Source organism: Phyllobates terribilis, unplaced genomic scaffold (genome assembly GCF_046119375.1).
Source record: "Phyllobates terribilis strain yellow unplaced genomic scaffold, ASM4611937v1 Scaffold_3__8_contigs__length_932513732, whole genome shotgun sequence".
NCBI lineage: Eukaryota > Metazoa > Chordata > Amphibia > Anura > Dendrobatidae > Phyllobates > Phyllobates terribilis.
The window spans coordinates 238,057,976-238,076,090 of record NW_027362763.1 but is presented as its reverse complement, the minus strand read 5'-3'; the positions used below and the strand labels follow the sequence as shown (position 1 = coordinate 238,076,090).

The 18,115-nt window shown below is 41.1% G+C and overlaps 1 protein-coding gene across 2 annotated transcripts in view; it reads left to right on the top strand.

Moving 5' to 3' along the window:
• DIPK2A (divergent protein kinase domain 2A) overlaps window positions 1–17,257 on the top strand; it is a 33,850-nt gene extending 16,593 nt beyond the window's left edge. For both annotated transcript variants that reach the window (XM_073674664.1, XM_073674665.1), the window contains exons 2-3: window positions 13,502–13,805; window positions 16,239–17,257. In XM_073674664.1, coding sequence (XP_073530765.1) covers window positions 13,502–13,805; window positions 16,239–16,570 — 636 coding nt within the window. In that variant the 3' untranslated portion in view covers window positions 16,571–17,257. The remainder of the gene's footprint in view (window positions 1–13,501; window positions 13,806–16,238) is intronic.
• Window positions 17,258–18,115: the final 858 nt, after the last annotated feature.

Sequence of the window (18,115 nt, the reverse complement as noted above, 5' to 3'; positions counted from 1 at the left end):
GAACCATCCGGAGTGCTGACCAGCCTGCCTTTTCCTTATAGGTGGTAGGTAAACCATCTCGCTGAAGGCAGTGGTAATTTTCAGAACGTGTCAATGGCGCTTTTGCACATTTAGTGTATTACAATATACCATGTAATCTGCAGATTTGGGCTGTCCAGCTTTTGTGAAGTGACTATCTAGATGTTTAATCTTTGCTCATGTTTGTCTAGCACTGTGACTATACAGGAGGCAGCTTTTTAGTAGAGCTTTGAGTTGTGAGACTGCTTGGGAGAAAACTGTCATCATGTCTGAGAACAAACACCTAATAATTAAGTGAAGTGTCTGTGCTGTGAATAGAGAGTCTTTGAGGAGAGAGCAGCCCAGACAGGTTTATTGGGTCACATCTGCTTTGTTGACAGAGTAGTCTGCAATGTCTCATGGCTACCATATATCACATTCTGCTGGCCTTATTTGCATTAAGAAAATGTCCCAAGTTTAACCCCTACCTGCATCAAAATACATGTATATGTGGTAATCCAAGGGCAAACCTTCCAATTCCACTGATTCTTTTTCTCCTTCAGAATATGATTGCATGTATTTATTTTTAAATTGGCACATTTTAATTTTTTTTCAGGATTTTTATTAAAAAAAAGTAAGATGGCTACTTTCACACTGGCCACCAACTTTGTTTTTTAGACTCCTAATTCCTGTTCTTTCAGGAACAGTTTCAGCAAGACTCCTAATCACCAGAGGCAGGATTACAATGATAGGTATCACCTCTATGCACAGCTGATTACACAGGAGCCACCAATCACAATTGGCGAGCTGCTCTGCTCCCCTCTGTTAACAATGACCTTTTCACATGCTCATTAGACACTTGAATAGAAGAGAAGCTTGGGATCTGACCAGCGTGGTTAATGTACAAGTGTTTCTTAAAACAGGAAGTAGAATTCTAGATGTCCCAGTGACCAGTGTGAAAAATGCAAGATTACTTTTTTTTTCTTTTTATAATGATGAAATGTTAAATTGCCAACATTTTTATTAAAAATACATGCAACACAACCTTCATGTAAACAATTGGTTATTTTCTGATGATGGCTTCCCTTTTAATTATGTATAGCTATCATAGCGGACTTGTACCATGAACTGCAAATGCTTGTTCTTTGGGAGTGACGCTTTTTCATGCTACTTTTGCACAGGCAAATCCATGCTATTGAACGACTTCTGATACTGCCCTGTTTACACAAGCTATGCACACAGCCATCGTAATTCCCTTCTTCGGAAATGGGTATTGTCGAATCTCTTGCAAATACATGCAAGTTTACAATTTACAGCTTATTAAAATCTTCAGTCATTCTTAAGATATTAACATTTTTTTTTATTTTTTATATTCTTTGCAGCTTGTTGCCTTGAAGACCGCCGTTGCTTAACAGCAAACATGCATTGTGCTTACAGCACTTTCTATTGAGTTTTAAAGCTCAGCCGGAGCGCAGTTACCTCCCTGCCCTGGCCAGTGCAGTGTTTACCAGTCAGACGGCAGCAGTGGTCGGTCTCCTAGGCAATGAGCTGGAAGCAAGTTAGTATCTCAAGAACCGCTGCAAATCTTAATCAGTAAATTGCAAATGTTTTTGATACTGTCAGGTAGTGCTTGTAAATACAATCTATGAAGATGGCCATAATCCTTTACTACTGTTCTTTGCCCATAGAATATCACTCAAATGGCAGAACATCACAGGGCCACGATATGCCAATAACTAATTTTTAAAGCACGTTTAAAAATAATCGCATCAGACGATCAAATGCTTTGTGTATTTATATTTTTTTAAACTTGTTTTATTGAACACTCAGCTCAAAAGTATACAGCAAATCATATACAGAAAGGTATATTATGGATTGTTAGTGTATATTCTTGTATAGTCAACATAAACAGGACACCTAAGGCTGTGTGCCCACGATCAGGAATAGCAGCGTTTGGATGCAGCTCACTTGCGCTGCGTCCAAAACGCTGCGTTCTACATTAGAAGCTCAGTGGATGGGATTTATAGAAATCCCACGCCCACTGTGCTTCTATGTAACGCTGTGTAAACTCACCTGTGGCACGGGTTTAGGTGCCGCAGCATGTCAATTTCTGTTGCTGAGACGCTAGTCTCCGTAACTGAAATTTCCTCAATAGAATGTATTGGATGCAGTAATCCGCTTTGTTCACTGAACACACATGAATTTACCTGCGTGATTAGGAAGCAGCGAAAATACGCTGCTTCCAAAATGCTCTATAGCCGGATCGTGGGTACATAGCCTAAAAGCTAAGACAGAAACAAAATGAGCATATACCCTGCTATAAGTAAAATAGTGCATATAAATAACATGGAGTACTTGGTAAACACCGTTTTTGATTAAAAAAAACAAAAACGTAAAAGCCATCCCATCAGCGTCAAGGTGTAACCAAGGTTTTAATACTAGAGGTCCTAACCTCTAGTATTAAAACCTTACTATATGTCAGTGCCATCAGTGTGAATGTTATTGTATATAAACATAATGTCCAGCTCAAATAAATGGAGGCCACACCCTTACACTAAGCACAGAAACAAATGAACTGGAGTATAAGTTGGTATGCATGCAAAATAGGAACATGTTCACCCTGGTCAAAAATCAGAATAAGGCTCAGGTCACACTTATCTTGTGCTCTCCGCTGAGCGCTTGCATCCGGAGTTTTCTGGTAAATCCCCCAAAAATGTGATTCACGCATTTAGACACTTCACACAATTTGATTCACACTGCCCCAGCAGTGTCCCATCAGTTTAGGCATATTTTATTTATTTTTATTTTTTTTAATTCACAAGTGTGGATGACTGCAGTTTTTTTGTGAACGCCACCTAAAAATATAGATATTGCAGGAACAGAGGCCAAACGAAATCCAAAGCGACTCCATCTGCCTCATTATAGTGGGTTGTTCCGTCGGCGGTTTCATCTGAAACGCATTTTTTATGGGATTTATGTACACCAAAAATGTTACCAATAAAAACCCTAACTTATCTCACACAAAACCAGCCCCCACTCAGGTAATCATCTGTCAATGGAAATATAGGCATTCCCAAGCTACTGGTAGAACAAAGACTCTGGAAAAGCGACACAACTTCCACCTCCTCAAATAAAATCCAGTGAGTTCTGCACTCTCAAATCCAAATGCCCCCCCTTCTGATCCCCAATGTGCCTAAACTGCAGTGTTTGGCATTATTGCAGTGGTGAGAGCCCAATTAACAATTTATGGGGTGCGTGTCTTCAGAAGCACAAGCTGGGCTCAATGTATAGGGGAGCTACACTGTATGGGGGCACAATGTATGGGCACTAAACTGACATTTGCAATTCTCTAGAAATAAAACCTGGCGTGAATGTTACAAAATAGTCACTGCAGCCGTAGATTAATTCATTGAGGGGTGCAATTTCTGCACTTTGGGCTTTTTCTGCTGTTCTGGCACCTTTGAGCCAAATGTCATCTGCAAACTATTCTAGCAAAATCTGTGCTCCACAAGCCAAATAAGTGCTCCTTCCTTCTCAGCCCTATCAGTGTTTGGGAGAAATTACGCAATAAATTGTGAGGTCCAGCTTCACTTATTCACTCCTGTGTAACTGAAAATTTGCAGCAAATAAAGACCTTTTTACCACTAAAATGTCATATTTCTATGTCTCAATGTTATAAAATTCTGTGAGGCACCTGTGGGTTAAAAATACTCGCTACACTCCTAGATGAATTCCTTAAGCTTTGAATAAGGCTATGTGCACACGATGCAGAAATGAAGCAGAACATTTCTGCATCATTTCTGCATCTCCCTGGCAGAAAAAACGCATGCAGATTGTGCATGCGTTTTTCCTGCAGAATACATGCGGATCCACATGCAGATTCACATGCGTTTCCGCATGCAGATTGACAAGCGCTTTCCAGGCGATTTTAGCATCACCTGGAAAGTGCTTGACAACTAGGTGACACTGTATAAACCATGCAAACAGCATGGATTTATATAGTGTGACCCGAGAGAGTGTATATACTTACCTCCGATGGCCCGTGCTGTCCTGCTCACTCCGTTCTCCCGGCTGCCGGCAACTTTGAATTGAAAGACCTGCCGACGTCAGCGTTACGTGACCCGTCACATGACTCTGACGTCACCGCAGGTCCTACAACTCACTGCAAGTGCCGGGAAGCAAGCAGGAGCGCTGCGCGGGCCGACAGATGGTAAGTATATATATATTTTTTATTTTATTCTTTTTTTACAGCTTTTTTAATGGTACCTGGGTGTGGATGAGACTCTCCTCTCCTCAACACCCGGGTACCATCCGCACATTAGAACGCACCAATTACGCAAGTACAGATGCAGTCTTGCGGAATTGGCGCGTTCTAATGCAAGTCAATGGCGGCGAAAACGCCGCGTTTCTGCAAAATTAAATTACATGCTGCGGATTTTTGAGCGCAGCGTTTACGCTGCGGAAAAATCCGCATCATGGGCACAGCACATGCGAATTTCAATTGGGGAACATTGCTTCCCTTCTACCATGCGTTTCCGCAACTGCAAAAACGCCGCGGAAACGCATGAAATACGCATCGTGTGAACTCAGCCTAAGGAGTCACTTGTGGGGAGTTTCTGCTGTTCTGGCACCTCAGGGGCTCAGCTAATGAAGCCCACAATCTATTCAAATGGAAACTGCATTCTAAAAGCAAAGTAGCGCTCCTTCCCATCTGATCCCTGCCATGTGCTCAAACAGTAGTGTACAATCACAAATGGGGTACTGCCACATTTGGTAAAAATTGCATAATAAATTATGGGCTCCATTTTCTCCTATTACCACTTGTGGAAATTATAATTTTAGTACCAAAACAGTATTTTAGTGAAAATGAACTTTTTTTGTTTTTACATCTAAATGTTAAAGTTTTGTGAATCACCTGTAGATTATAAAATGCTCAGTATACTTATAGATTTATTCCTTAAGGAGTCTAGTTTCCAAAATGGGGTCACTTATGGGGGGTTTCTGCTTTTTTGACATGTGCTCTCCAAATGTGACATTGCATTCACATTCTATTCCAGAGAACTTTATGCTCCAAAAATAAAATGGTGCTCTTGCCTTTCTGAGCCCTGCCACAGCCCTGACGTGTGAACAAACAGCAGTTTTTGACCACATATGGGGTATCCTCATCGTGCTCAAGAGAAATTGCTGAAACCACATTTTAGCGGGAAAAAAACGAATTTTCGTTTTTACATCCACATTTTGAAATTCTGTTTAGTAACTACGGTTTCAACAAGCTCCACACACTCCTAGATGAATTCCTTGATGGGTCTAGTTTCCAAAATAGGGTTTCTGTGGGGGTTTCTGCGGTTTTGCTACGTCAGGGGCTCTGCCAATGAGACATGATGTCTGCAATCTATTCCAGCCAAATTTATATTCCAAATACCAAATGTTGCTGCTTCCCTTCCGAGTTGTGCTGTGTCTCCAAACAGATCCTTTTGACTACATGTGGGGCATTTCCGCTCTTAAAGTGGGTAACAAACTGTCCAGTCTACTTTTTCATGTTACTTCTTACGAAAGTGAATAATTTGGGGCTAAAGCAACATATTCGTTAACATGAGGTTGTTATATACTAAATTTTTTTTAACGAATTCTGTGTAATACCTGTAAGTTCAATATTCTTGCTATACCCCTGAATTAAATTTTTGAGGGATATAGTTTCCAAAATTGGGTCATTTATGGGGGTTTCTGCTTAGTAGCCCTGCACATGCAACATGGCGCCAGCAATGTATTTCAGCCAAGTTTGTGTTTCCAAATTCAAATGGTGCTCCTTCCCTTCTGAGCCCTGACATTTGTCCAAATTAGGTTTCTGACCACATGTGGGGTATCAGCGCGCTCAGAAGAAACTGAGTAACAAATTGTGGGGTCCATTTTCTTGTGCTCTTCCTTGTAAAAGTGAAAAAATTGGGGCTAAAGCAACATTTTGGAGGAAAATTTAAATTATTTTTTCATTCCACTTTGCATTAATTCCTGTGTAGCACCTAAAGGCTTAAATGTGTTTTCCTGACAGGAGTTTTGAAGTATTTGAGGGGTGCGGTTTTTAAAATGGTATCACTTTTGGAGCGTTTCCAATAAAAAAGGCCCCTCAAAGTGCATTTGAATCTGGATAGATCTCTAAAGAAACAGGTTTTGTAAGTTTCTTGAAAAATTGATGCTAAACTTTTAACCCTTATAACATCCTAACAAAAATTAAAATGACATTTGAAAAATGATGCATCTATATAGTAGACACGTGGGAAATGTTTATTTTGTACAGCATGGCTAACTAACTGGTTAAATGACTATAAAAATTGAAAGTTTGAAAATTGTGAATTTTTCCAAATTTTGGCCAAAAATCCGATATTTTTTCACAAATGACAAACATATCGACCTAAATTTACCACTAATATAAACTACAATGTGTCACAAAAAAAGCCTCAATTACTGGTAAGATTTAAAAAATGTGACCTGGTCATTAAGGTCAAAATTGTCTGTCACTAAGGGGTTAATACTATTCTTCTGTTAATCCTCATAGAAGTTTGAATAAATTGACAACTGGGTGTTAATAGTTGGGAGTGTGTCCCTGTACACTGTCCAATCAGTACTGGCAGTATTAGACTGTGGACACAACGCCAACTGTGAGCAGTCATGGGGAATGGTAATGTCAATATTTGTTATATTCATTTCTAGGAGGAATATAACAATAACATCAGATCTAATAAAATGTCATTGTTCAAGGCAAAGAAAGTATCCAGTACAATGGCCATGTCAGGAGTGGGGAAAGGGCCTCATTGATAGTTCAATCCTAAGACTTGCCTTGTGGAGGATGGGCTGTGCTGCTTGTAGCTTTTTATTGATTTATTGGTGTGACAACCTTGAAATTAAGTGATGTCACATCTTTGTGTGTCTCCAGCCTTGTTGTCACTACATAGGATAGAGCTCTCTTGACATGGGCACAAAGACCTAAAGTAATAGTATCCATGCAGTCTTCTAGCCTGTTATACTGTTCCCTGCCTGGTTTCTGGGCTAGATGATGATTTACCTAGCTATGCTTCCAATTTATTACCAAATCGTCCAGTCAGTTTGTGCTTGTGGAAATGCGACTTTTGATGGATTAGTCGGCTTGCAGATGACTTTTGCCTGTTAGCGTTGCTGGCTCTGTTCTCCATACCCTGCAGTTAGCAGCTGCTCTACACTTTCCATCTTTACATTGAAGTAATCCAGCTAAAAGTGTGCTTGATGCTTGGGAAATGCTATTCTGCCTTTTGGCAGTGTCTGGGCTGCACTCGGTTATCTAATTAATGACCGGCTCTGTAAACTTTCAGCCGTTTATACTTCATGGAACAGAATTTTTTTTTGTATCTCTATTTAATATTTGATCTGCAAACAGTGTCTCGTAATCTGCTCTAATTAGGTTTCCAAAATCTTTTTTTTTTTGTCACTGAAATACTCTTAACAGTAGAAACAAATGTGACAAAACAGGTAGAAGAGCCATCATTGTATATTGTGCATGTCCTATAGTGTTACTATTACACAATCTTCCGGAAAGGCTGTCTGAGGCCTTATTCACATTACTTTTCTCACTTAATTTTGTTTAATGGATGCCGTGGGCAAAGCTCCCAAGATATACTTTAAAGGGAACATGACAGCTGAGGCATGCTGTCCGATCCATGGGCAGCATGTATCAGACCGTGGATGTATGATCTCAGCCAGGTATGTCTGACTCTTAAGCTCTGCAGCATTTCTGAAAAAAATGTATTCCAAGAGCCGCCAGGGACCGAGCCCCCACAAGTGACAAGTCGGACCCGGTACTTCTCCCCGCCTGCTGCTTTGGAGTGATAGGCCTACGTGCATGTTTAGGGAGAGATCCGTCAATCGCTGTCTGCGGGCTTGGAGAAGCCACAGGTGACCGGCCTGTCTGACTAGTCTACAGCGTGACTCTGTCCCCGGTGGCCATTTAAGTATGTCTTTCCATGAAACGCCGCAGCGTCTCCGTCTCAAACATACCTGGTTGAGACCATACAGCCGTGGCTGATGCATGCTGCCCACAGATTGTATGCACTTTAAAAAGGACTGCAGCATCTGTCACTCTGAATTCACGCATGATTTTCACAGAAAAATTGTCAAATCTGCACTTTAGTAAGCCAAAGATGTGCGCCTCCTCTTTCCTGTTGTATGGTCACTGCTACCCCATGCAATTGATAAAGTTTACATTCTTTTGCACTATTGTACAATACTGTTATATTGACTTTTTATCTGTTTTTCTTTGTTGGTTCTCTTGCTAATTGGGCCCCTTACATCAAGGTCTGATATTTATTTATATGCACACCTGTCGTTATATGCATAAATACACTTCTTAGACAAATACTATTTATCTACCTACTAGTGATGAGCTCTTTTAACCCTTTCACCGAGCACGCTCGGGTGCTTACCGAGTATCTCCGGCGTGCTTGTATACTATGATGGAGTCCCTGCATCTGCATGATTTACGGCTGTAAGACAGCCTCAACACATGTGAGAATTCCCTAACAGGCAATCCCTGCATGTGTTGAGGCTGTCTTACCGCCATAAATCATGCAGATGCAGGGACTCGATCATAATATACGAGCATGCCGGAGATACTCCATAAGCACCCGAGCGTGCTCGCTCATCACTACCAGCTACATACGATGTGTGTGCATATTTTATATGCCCTTTTGCCTTGATCCTTCTAATCTCTATACATGACAGATGTATGCTCACTGTTCAGTGCAGGGGCGGAGGGTCGCTTTTAGGGTTGGTTATTTCAAAGCCGCAGCCTTCACAGCACATGATCGGCAATTAATTCAAGAACCGTCCACCTAAAATCCTGAGTGTGGCTGGCTTTAACCCAGAGAAGCCTTATATATTAACTAAATCCAATATGGCTGCGTCCTGCTGAGATCTTCAGATTATTGTACTTTGTGACCTTTTAATGTGATTTTACAGTTGTGTTAACAGTTTACATGTTTTATCCTGCACACCACAATTAATCGTATTCGCATAATACTTTTATTAAGTGGATCAATGTATCTTTTTATGTTGCATTAAGACTTGGAGAATGTTGTGAAGGAGGCTGAATTATAAATCAGACTCTGAAAAAAATCACGTCTTTGAAGTTTTATTGCAGCTTTTTTCCCCTCCTTACATCAATATTACTTAGCCGTGTGGGCATATAGGATTGTGCAGTGAGGAGCGAGATAAAGATGAAAAGTCAGTGTAGACTGACTGCGTGTTTTAACAAGTCTGCTTTCGAACTGGAGCACCAGTAAAAGAAACTGAAACGGCGAAGTGCGAGGATGAAATATTAATACATTGTCTGGAGACGAGCACTTGAAAGGGAACTGCTTACGAAAGTTGTCTTTTACAGGATTGTGACGTCCTTTGTATCTCGGGTAGTGCTGCAGTAAAATCTCTTGTCACTAATGCCGCACTTGTAAATACAACCTTCCTGAACTGAACATGGCTGCTTTTTACTTCTTGAAGTCTTAATTTGGAGCTAGTTTTCAGCATTGGTTTGCTTATTGACTAAAAGGGGCAGCAAATGTCCATACATTGAGAAACTGCATTTGTTTTACTACTGCGACTTCTTGATGGGTTTGGATAATGGAGAGGAAAGTTTCTCTAGCTTTGATGCTGCTTTCCCATGTCCTTTGTGCTTTTATTGCTTCCTTTGCGCTTTCCAGTTGCTTTCTGCCCTGACTGCTGCTTTGTTCCTGTTCCCCTATCTTGTATGGCCTATTACCTTGTCTGTAGTGCGCAGCACCCTCCTCCTTCCAGTACTGCAGGGGACACATCTGCATGAGTGCAATGTATGACTTATCGATGAAATAAAAAGACACTTGTGATTTCAATTGCAGAGAAAATGTTTACTTAAAGGGGGGTCTCGGATGAAAAAAAAAAAAAAAGTTCTCACCCTACAACTTATGGATCAGTGGATGTCTGTCTGCCCATCGATCAGCAGAACATTGAACTTGCATCCCCTTTTTAATGGTTCGGCAGTGCACAAGCTCAACTACTGCTTCATTCATCCTCTATGGGGCTTCCGGAAAAAGCTGAGCACAGCTCTCATCAGTCCCATAGGGAGTGATTGGTTGCTGCTCCAGTCAATGGGAGTAAAAGTACCCAGTTCTAGGCTAATCAGTAGGGGCCCCAGTGGTTTGACCCCACTGAACAATAAGTTATCATCACCTATCCATAAAATACTTGTTTTCACTGGATAACACCTTTTTGAGGAATGTTAAACTAGATGTTTATGGCGCATTCATCAGAATATTATGATTTATTGAAATATACAGGATGGGTGAGAACTTCTAGATCACAGAAAATCTGATCACTCTCACTGATTGCCAGGCTGGAGGAACTTCCTTCCCCTTTTTGATCATAATATTGGGTACTTATATTCTGTATGGGTATGAAGAATTTGGCGGTGCACTGTTGGCGAGGTACTTAATCCCACTTATCTAGAAGTTATGCTTGCTATATGATGACTTCTTACCTTTTGAGAGAAGATCCACTCATACAGTATTTTCTCCTATTGGTGATAGTTTTTCAAACTCAATCCCAGTATGGATTCAGAGTGATTGGAAGTACAGGGGTAAGTGTGTGTGTGTGTGTATATTGCTCAAAAAAATAAAGGGAACACTCAAATAACACATCCTAGATCTGAATGAATGAAATATTCTCATTGAATTCTTTGTTCTGTACAAAGTTGAATGTGCTGACAACAAAATCACACAAAAATCATCAATGGAAATTAAATTTATTAACCAATGGAGGCCTGGATTTGGAGTCACCCCTAAAGCTAAAGTGGAAAAACACAATACAGGATGATCCAACTTTGATGTAATGTCCTTAAAACAAGTCAAAATGAGGCTCAGTATTGTGTGGCCTCCACGTGCCTGTATGACCTCCCTACAAAGCCTGGGCATGCTGAGGATGAGGTTGCGGATGGTCTCCTGTGGGATCTCCCAGACCTGGACTAAAGCATCCGCCAACTCCTGGGCAGTCTGTGGTGCAACGTGCCATTGGTGGATGGAGTGAGATAGGATGTCCCAGATGTGCTCAATTGGATTCAGGTCTGGGGAACGGGCGGGCCAGTCCATAGCTTCAATGCCTTCATCTTGCATGAACTGCTGACACACTCCAGCCACATGAGGTCTGGCATTGTCCTGCATTAGGAGGAACCCAGGGCCAACTGCACCAGCATATGGTCTCATAAGGGGTCTGAGAATCTCCTCTCGGTACCTAATGGCAGTCAGGCTACCTCTGGCGAGCACATGGAGGGCTGTGCGGCCCTCTAAAGAAATGCCACCCTACACCATTACTGACCCACTACCAAACCGGTCATGCTGAAGGATGTTGCAGGCAGCAGATCGCTCTCCACGGTGTCTCCAGACTCTGTCATGTCTGTCACATGTGCTCAGTGTGAACCTGCTTTCAACTGTGAAGAGCACAGGGCGACAGTGGCAACTTTGCCAATCCTGGTGTTCTGTGGCAAATGCCAAGCGTCCTGCACGGTGTTGGGCTGTGAGCACAACCCCCAACTGTGGACGTCGGGCCGTCATACCACCCTCATGGAGTCTGTTTCTAACCGTTTGTGCAGACACCTGCACATTTGTGGCCTGCTGGAGGACATTTTGCAGTGCTCCGGCAGTGCTCCCCCTGTTCCTCCTTGCACAAAGGCGGAGGTAGCGCTCTTGCTGCTGGGTTGTTGCCCTCCTACGGCCCCCTCCACGTCTCCTGGTGTGCTGGCCTGTCTCCTGGTAACGCCTCTAGCCTCTGGACACTATGCTGACAGACACAGCAAATCTTCTTGCCACAGCTCACATTGATGTGCCATCCTGGATGAGCTGCACTACCTGAGCAACTTCTGTGAGTTGTAGAGTCCATCTCATGCTACGACAAGTGTGAAAGCACAACCAACATTCAAAAGTGACCAAAACATCAGCCAGAAAGCATTGGTACTGAGATGTGGTCTGTGGTCCTCATAATTGCCAATAATTTCCATCTATTGTCTATTCCATTTGCACAACAGCATGTGAAATTGATTGTCAATCAGTGTTGCTTCCTAAGTGGACAGTTTGATTTCACAGAAGTTTGATTTACTTGGAGTTATACTGTCTGTTGTTTAAGTGTTCCCTTTTTTTTTTGAGCAGCGTATAGGTGTGTATATGTATGTGTGTGTGTGTATGTATATGTATATATATATAGATATATAGATATATAGATAGATAGAGATATATATATATCTCTATCTATCTATATATATATATATCATATGCACACGTATATGATATAGATATATCTGTCTCTATCATATATAAATTACATATGTACATTGGGTGAGTGCTATCATTTTTTTTTCTTCACAAACATTCTCAGTGAACCAAAAATTGCATGCTGTGCTTTCACTCTGAAATCAGATGGCACTCACCCATTCAAGTCTTTGCATGGAAAACATTGGACTGCACTCGGATGATGGAAAAGAGTGAAATCTTGTTCATCTCCTCCTCCACAGTGTGCTCGGATTCGCTCATCCGAGGAAATCAGATCTCACTATGCTGACACTGATCAGTGTCATTGGCATAATCGTCCTGACTCTCAGATGTGAAAATCTTCAGTCTTGTGACCCTGGACTTCTAGTTCCCTCTTGCTGGATCTTTTGACTTTGGCTCAAAGAAACTTCAGCAGTATGTTTTCAATGAACAAAGCCAGGCAAACTCCAATATTTAGCTCAATTGTCGCTATTTTTTTTTTTTTCCCTTTTTATAGACTTGCTTTTGTCTCTGACATAAATCAGACTATACACATTAGCTGGTACTGCTGACCTCAAACCTAAAGTTCCTCCAGATGTGTCTGGCAGCAGCTTATTCCTGCCTGCCCATTCTGAACAGGAGCTCTAATGTGTCAGGCCTTCTACAGAGGGTTGGGGTGGGAGGAGTAGCTGTCAGCAAAGGGGGGGAGAAGGTGTTGGAAGAAAGTTGCATTATGTTGTGATTGGTTTAGTTCTACTATCCTTTCAGGCGTATCTTCACACATTTACAAAATCCATTGAATGCTAACTGATTGCTCTATCGTATAAGTGGCTGATATGATGATCTGACTTTTTTCTTAAATTGGGCAACACATCTGTATTATTCCTAAAGAGGAGAAAATCTTTCTACCCTTTAATCCATACCAATCCATGGTTTGCCTATAGCCCTAACACGACCCCTCATCTTTTGCACACCCTCTCCCTTTAGGCTGTTGCTTTAGTGGTCTCCCTTGCAGGTCAGAGCTGAAGCACAATGCTGGGTGCATGATTCCCTCCAGACCCGTGTGGTCATGATGCAGTCTGAAGTGTGAATACATTGCCTACAGGATAGTGTAACTATTGTTGTACTGCGATTTGTTATATAAGCCTCTTTTATTAAATGTCTTTCCACTGGTAGTTGTATGTCTTGACTTATTTGATGTCTTACTTCCACAGAGTTTCCCGTCAGATGAAGGCTGGCCTTTTGCTAAATACCTGGGAGCCTGCGGCAGAATGGTGGCTGTGAACTATGTGGGAGAAGAACTCTGGAGTTTCTATAATGCTCCGTGGGAGAAGCGAGTGGACCTTGCATGGCAGCTAATGGAGATTGCTGAACAGCTCACGAACAATGACTTTGAATTTGCACTTTACCTCCTGGATGTCAGCTTTGACAACTTTGCCGTTGGCCCTCGAGATGGGAAAGTAATCATTGTTGATGCAGAAAACGTCTTGGTAGCAGATAAGAAGTTAATAAAACAAAGTAAGTTTTACTTTAATCACTTGTGATGGCTCTTAAAGATAAGTCTTCAAACATGGCACCTAAGTAAGAGAGGGACAGGGGGGAGCTGTAGAAGTCCACATCTGGGACATTGGATCCACGACTGGTATTTAAAGGGAACCTGTCACTTCCTAGCTACTATCTACACTGCCCCATTGCTTTGTTACTGATGCAATGTGCATCACTAACAAGCTTTTTTTCATTAAAATTGGTGGTAGTATAATGATTTTATAACCTTTTTATGGTCAATTTCATGGCATTCATAAAGCCTCTATTTAGAAGGGAGACCCTCTGAATATACAAAAGCCATAAGGAGCTGTACGTGATCTAACTAATTAAAACTTATTGACTAAAGAGGGTAAAAAAAATAGTATGGGCTAGATCCTTCCTGCTGGATTCAGTCATAGGGGTGTGATTCTACTATTCAGTCATGGGTGGGCGCTGCATTGTCACTGCTGGCGCTGCCCATGTATTTGAATATTGCTCCTGGAAAGCTCTATTGTATAGCACGCGCATTCGTACATGTCCGGCCGCTGGTCCGCGCGTGCGCAGTGAGGTGGATGCCATGTCCCAGATGTGGACCTCTACAGTTCCTCCCTGTCCCTCCCTTACATAGGTGCTTTTTCACAATGTGAATGTATACCCCTTCCTTGTGTCCCGTAAGCCGTGGTTTTATAGTAAATGTGACTGTATGTTCTCCTGGATGTCAGTCAGGCAGATAAATTCCATTTCAGTCTATGGTGCGGTTCATTTCTGATCCTTTATGATGCCATTAGCTCTGTGTCCTCTTCTGGTTGATCAGAAGTGAATAATAAACGATCATTAGGTTGTTATTTTCGGACATGTGGCAATGGAGTCAGGCCATTTATAAACAGGCGAGTGGGCACAAAACCAAGCTGCTGCCGCTGTGTCGGGAGAGCCGGCCAGATAATAACTTGTCAGCTTGCTTCACATTCGTGCCCATATTTATCTTGTTCTGGAAGTTCAGCACCTGTTCCTCCGTACGACACATATGATTGATCGGTGAAGTCTTTCCAATGAATCTTAGATTTTCTTCCACACATTGTAAAGATGATCTAGTGCCTACTTTACCATGTTTTGTAATGTCGGCTGCAGCTATTTTGCTCTTTGTGTTTAGATGTCTGTGAAAACTGAGCGAACAGGAGCAATATATTTGCTGCTGATATTGGAACGGAGTCTGGGGAATTTTCCAAAATGCTCTACTTTAATTTAATTTCTGATCTAGTTAATCAGTGTAACATGCGATGGTTTATATTAGGTGTAATTAAATTTTCTCAGATGTATAGCTTAAATGCAATAATGCCTTTTACACAGTGTCAGACCCCTGGTTAGAATTTCCAATTATCTCCTGTCTCTTAAAGGCACCCTTACATGAAAACAGATCAAACACTTCTTTTTATGTTAGAATTATATGGCAACAATAAGATCACCCTCAGAATTGTAAGTGATTATGTCCATTATTGCAAAGGTGTCACATTGTGACATACGACAGTCGCAAATGTTTCCAAATGTGTTTGATTTTCTGCCGCTGGTCGGAAGTCACAGGCAACTCGCTCACCATAGACTATAATGCAATTCGTAAGCGACTTGTGTGCGACTTTTCTGGCTTTTATTTTACAGCAAAATCAGAGCTCTGAAATGGTCGCACTAAAAGTTTTTGTCGCTCAACTCTCCAGAGAACTGCTGTCATGCGACACATCACCGTGTAGCCCCAGCCTAAAAGTTACATGGATTTTGTTTTCTTGGATAGATGACAAACGACTGAAACCCCCACAATCACTAGAACGTGGGTTCAGATTTCCCGTTCTTCCTTACTGCTTTTGGGATGTAATGTAGTACATGTACAACCATGCCACTTGATTTAGTGAAGAAAGAAATTCCAGCTTCATAAAAATTGCTAAATTTTATGAGAAAAATATTTAAGAAGATTCCATACAGTTGACCAGGTAACTCATTTCGAGGTCAAGCTGCTTACTTTGTCAAAGCTCTGAATGTGTTGCCTGTTCTAACATGATCTGGAATCTTCTTAAATTTTGCAATTTTTATGAAGGTGGAATTTTTCTCCATCTACGTCCACATTCGGTCCCATGAAGCCTGCGCTTCGGCACGCCTAGAGGCTTGGTGAGCTGTTTATTCTACTTGCACACTTGATTCAGTTTCTGAATCGGTGAGAGAATGGACCATCGGAAAACGTGTTAGTGATCACTAGGGGTCTCGGCGATGACCATTTATTTGTTTTGTGAAATGCATCTTATATGTGAAGTAAAAGAAATGTGCACATTTCCTGAGCGGGATTTCCAGTAAAGCCGCATTACCTTTTTATTTATTTGTATGCCTCTTTTGTTTTTCATGAAATATGTTACACTAAATCTTCAAATCTTTTTGCATTTTCAGATAAACCGGAAAACTGGGACGTGTGGTATGAAAGCAAATTTGATGACTGTGACAAAGAAGCATGCCTTTCTTTCTCAAAAGAAATTCTTTGCTCTCGTACTACCGTGGACCATAACTATTACGCTATTTGCCAGAACCTACTGTCTAGACATGCTACGTGGCGTGGAACTTCTGGCGGCCTTCTTCACGACCCTCCAGCTGAAGTTGCCAAAGACGGCCTTCTTGGGACACTGTTAGATGAATGTGCAAACCCAAAGAAAAGATATGGCAGATTTAAGGCTGCCAAGGAATTACGAGAATACCTTGCACAGCTTAGTAATAATGTGAGGTAGCCCATACTATTTTTTTTTTTTCCCTCTTTAGTCAATAAGATTTAATTAGTTAGAGCACGTACAGGTCCTTATGGCTTTTGTATATTCAGAGGGTCTCCCTTCTAAATAGAGGCTTTATGAATGCCATGAAATTGACCTAAGGTGGCACAGTGCGGTATACAATCCCTTGCAATCATGCCAGTACATGTTCTCGTCTAATTAAAACTTCTGGAACTACTATTGATTTCCCTCTGATTACTGAGAGGAAGATCCGATGTGCATCTCCAGGTCGCTGGGGATAATAGACTTTGGTAGCTTAATTGATTATTCATGTGTCAAAAAGTAGTTGACATGACATATTACATTGGTATCACAATTTTTGTGAAGCTGATGCCTTTACTTGGAAAGTTCAAGTTAAGACCGCTGGCCTGTTTTAAAGGCTTTATTTCTTACGTCATTTCATATTTGTATGTTGAAAACACCAGTTTCTGACTCTTGAGTTATTTTTTGGATTTTGTCTTTTTGTTGCGTCCTGTTTCCAGAGAAAAATGTTCAGAGTACTGTAAAAAAAAAAATGATTATTTTTTTTAAGGGCAGGGCTCCCCTATTTTCTGTCTTTAATTTTTATTATTTTGTAATGGCTTTGATTTTTGCTGTAAATGTTACAGTTCTACATTAAAATTTAGTCATTCTTGAGTATCTCTTAAACTGTGTTTGACTTGACCTCTTCTCTCTGGGGTTTATGTTTTCTACTAGTTTTTATCCGGCATTGTTCCTGGTTCTGATCGTCATGAAGAAATCATATTTAAATCAATCATTTTATTTTTAAGAATTGTGTTAAGGCACTTAAATATTCGTATCACAGGTTCTCCTACTGCACTTGGTGGCACAGCCTTCCCCATATACTGCACAACTCTCCTATCCAAAAAGTCGCTGCTGATTTGAGAGCAATGTGAGAAGACTTGTCAATCAGCCTCCAACTGTAAAACACAGCACATGGGACTATGATTTTCTCGTAGTGGCCGCCGTGGTTATACTACACATCCACCCTACGGATAGGGCATCAGTGTAAAATTAGTGGACAACCCCTTTAAGAAAAATTCAACACCTTTTATAATCTAGAATTATATCACTGGTTCATTTCTCTTACTCGTATAGCTTGTAAGAACTAATACTCATTCAAAAAGGCTGTACCTGCAGCTTAATATTTTCCTAAGGAAGGAGTGTTGTATTATGCATAACATTGGTTTGGTGGGTTGAACACTCACCCTTGTCTACATAAACAGCAAAAACTTTACTATACAACTACCCAAAATTCCCTTGAAATGTAGCCTTCTAGGAGGGTGATCCTAAATAAGATGGCCGGCGTGCATATGTGGTGGGTGTGACTTCTCACAGAAAATCTGGTCTGGATAAAGGGGTGGTCTTATAGAGAGACTTGCATACATTTAAGAGCATAAAAAATGCAGAGGTGTTCATTAACTGTTATGCAGACTTTTAACAGTCTAAGGAGGTACGTTATCACAAAAATGTCTGTTAAATTTGAAGAATTGCTTTTATTCTTAA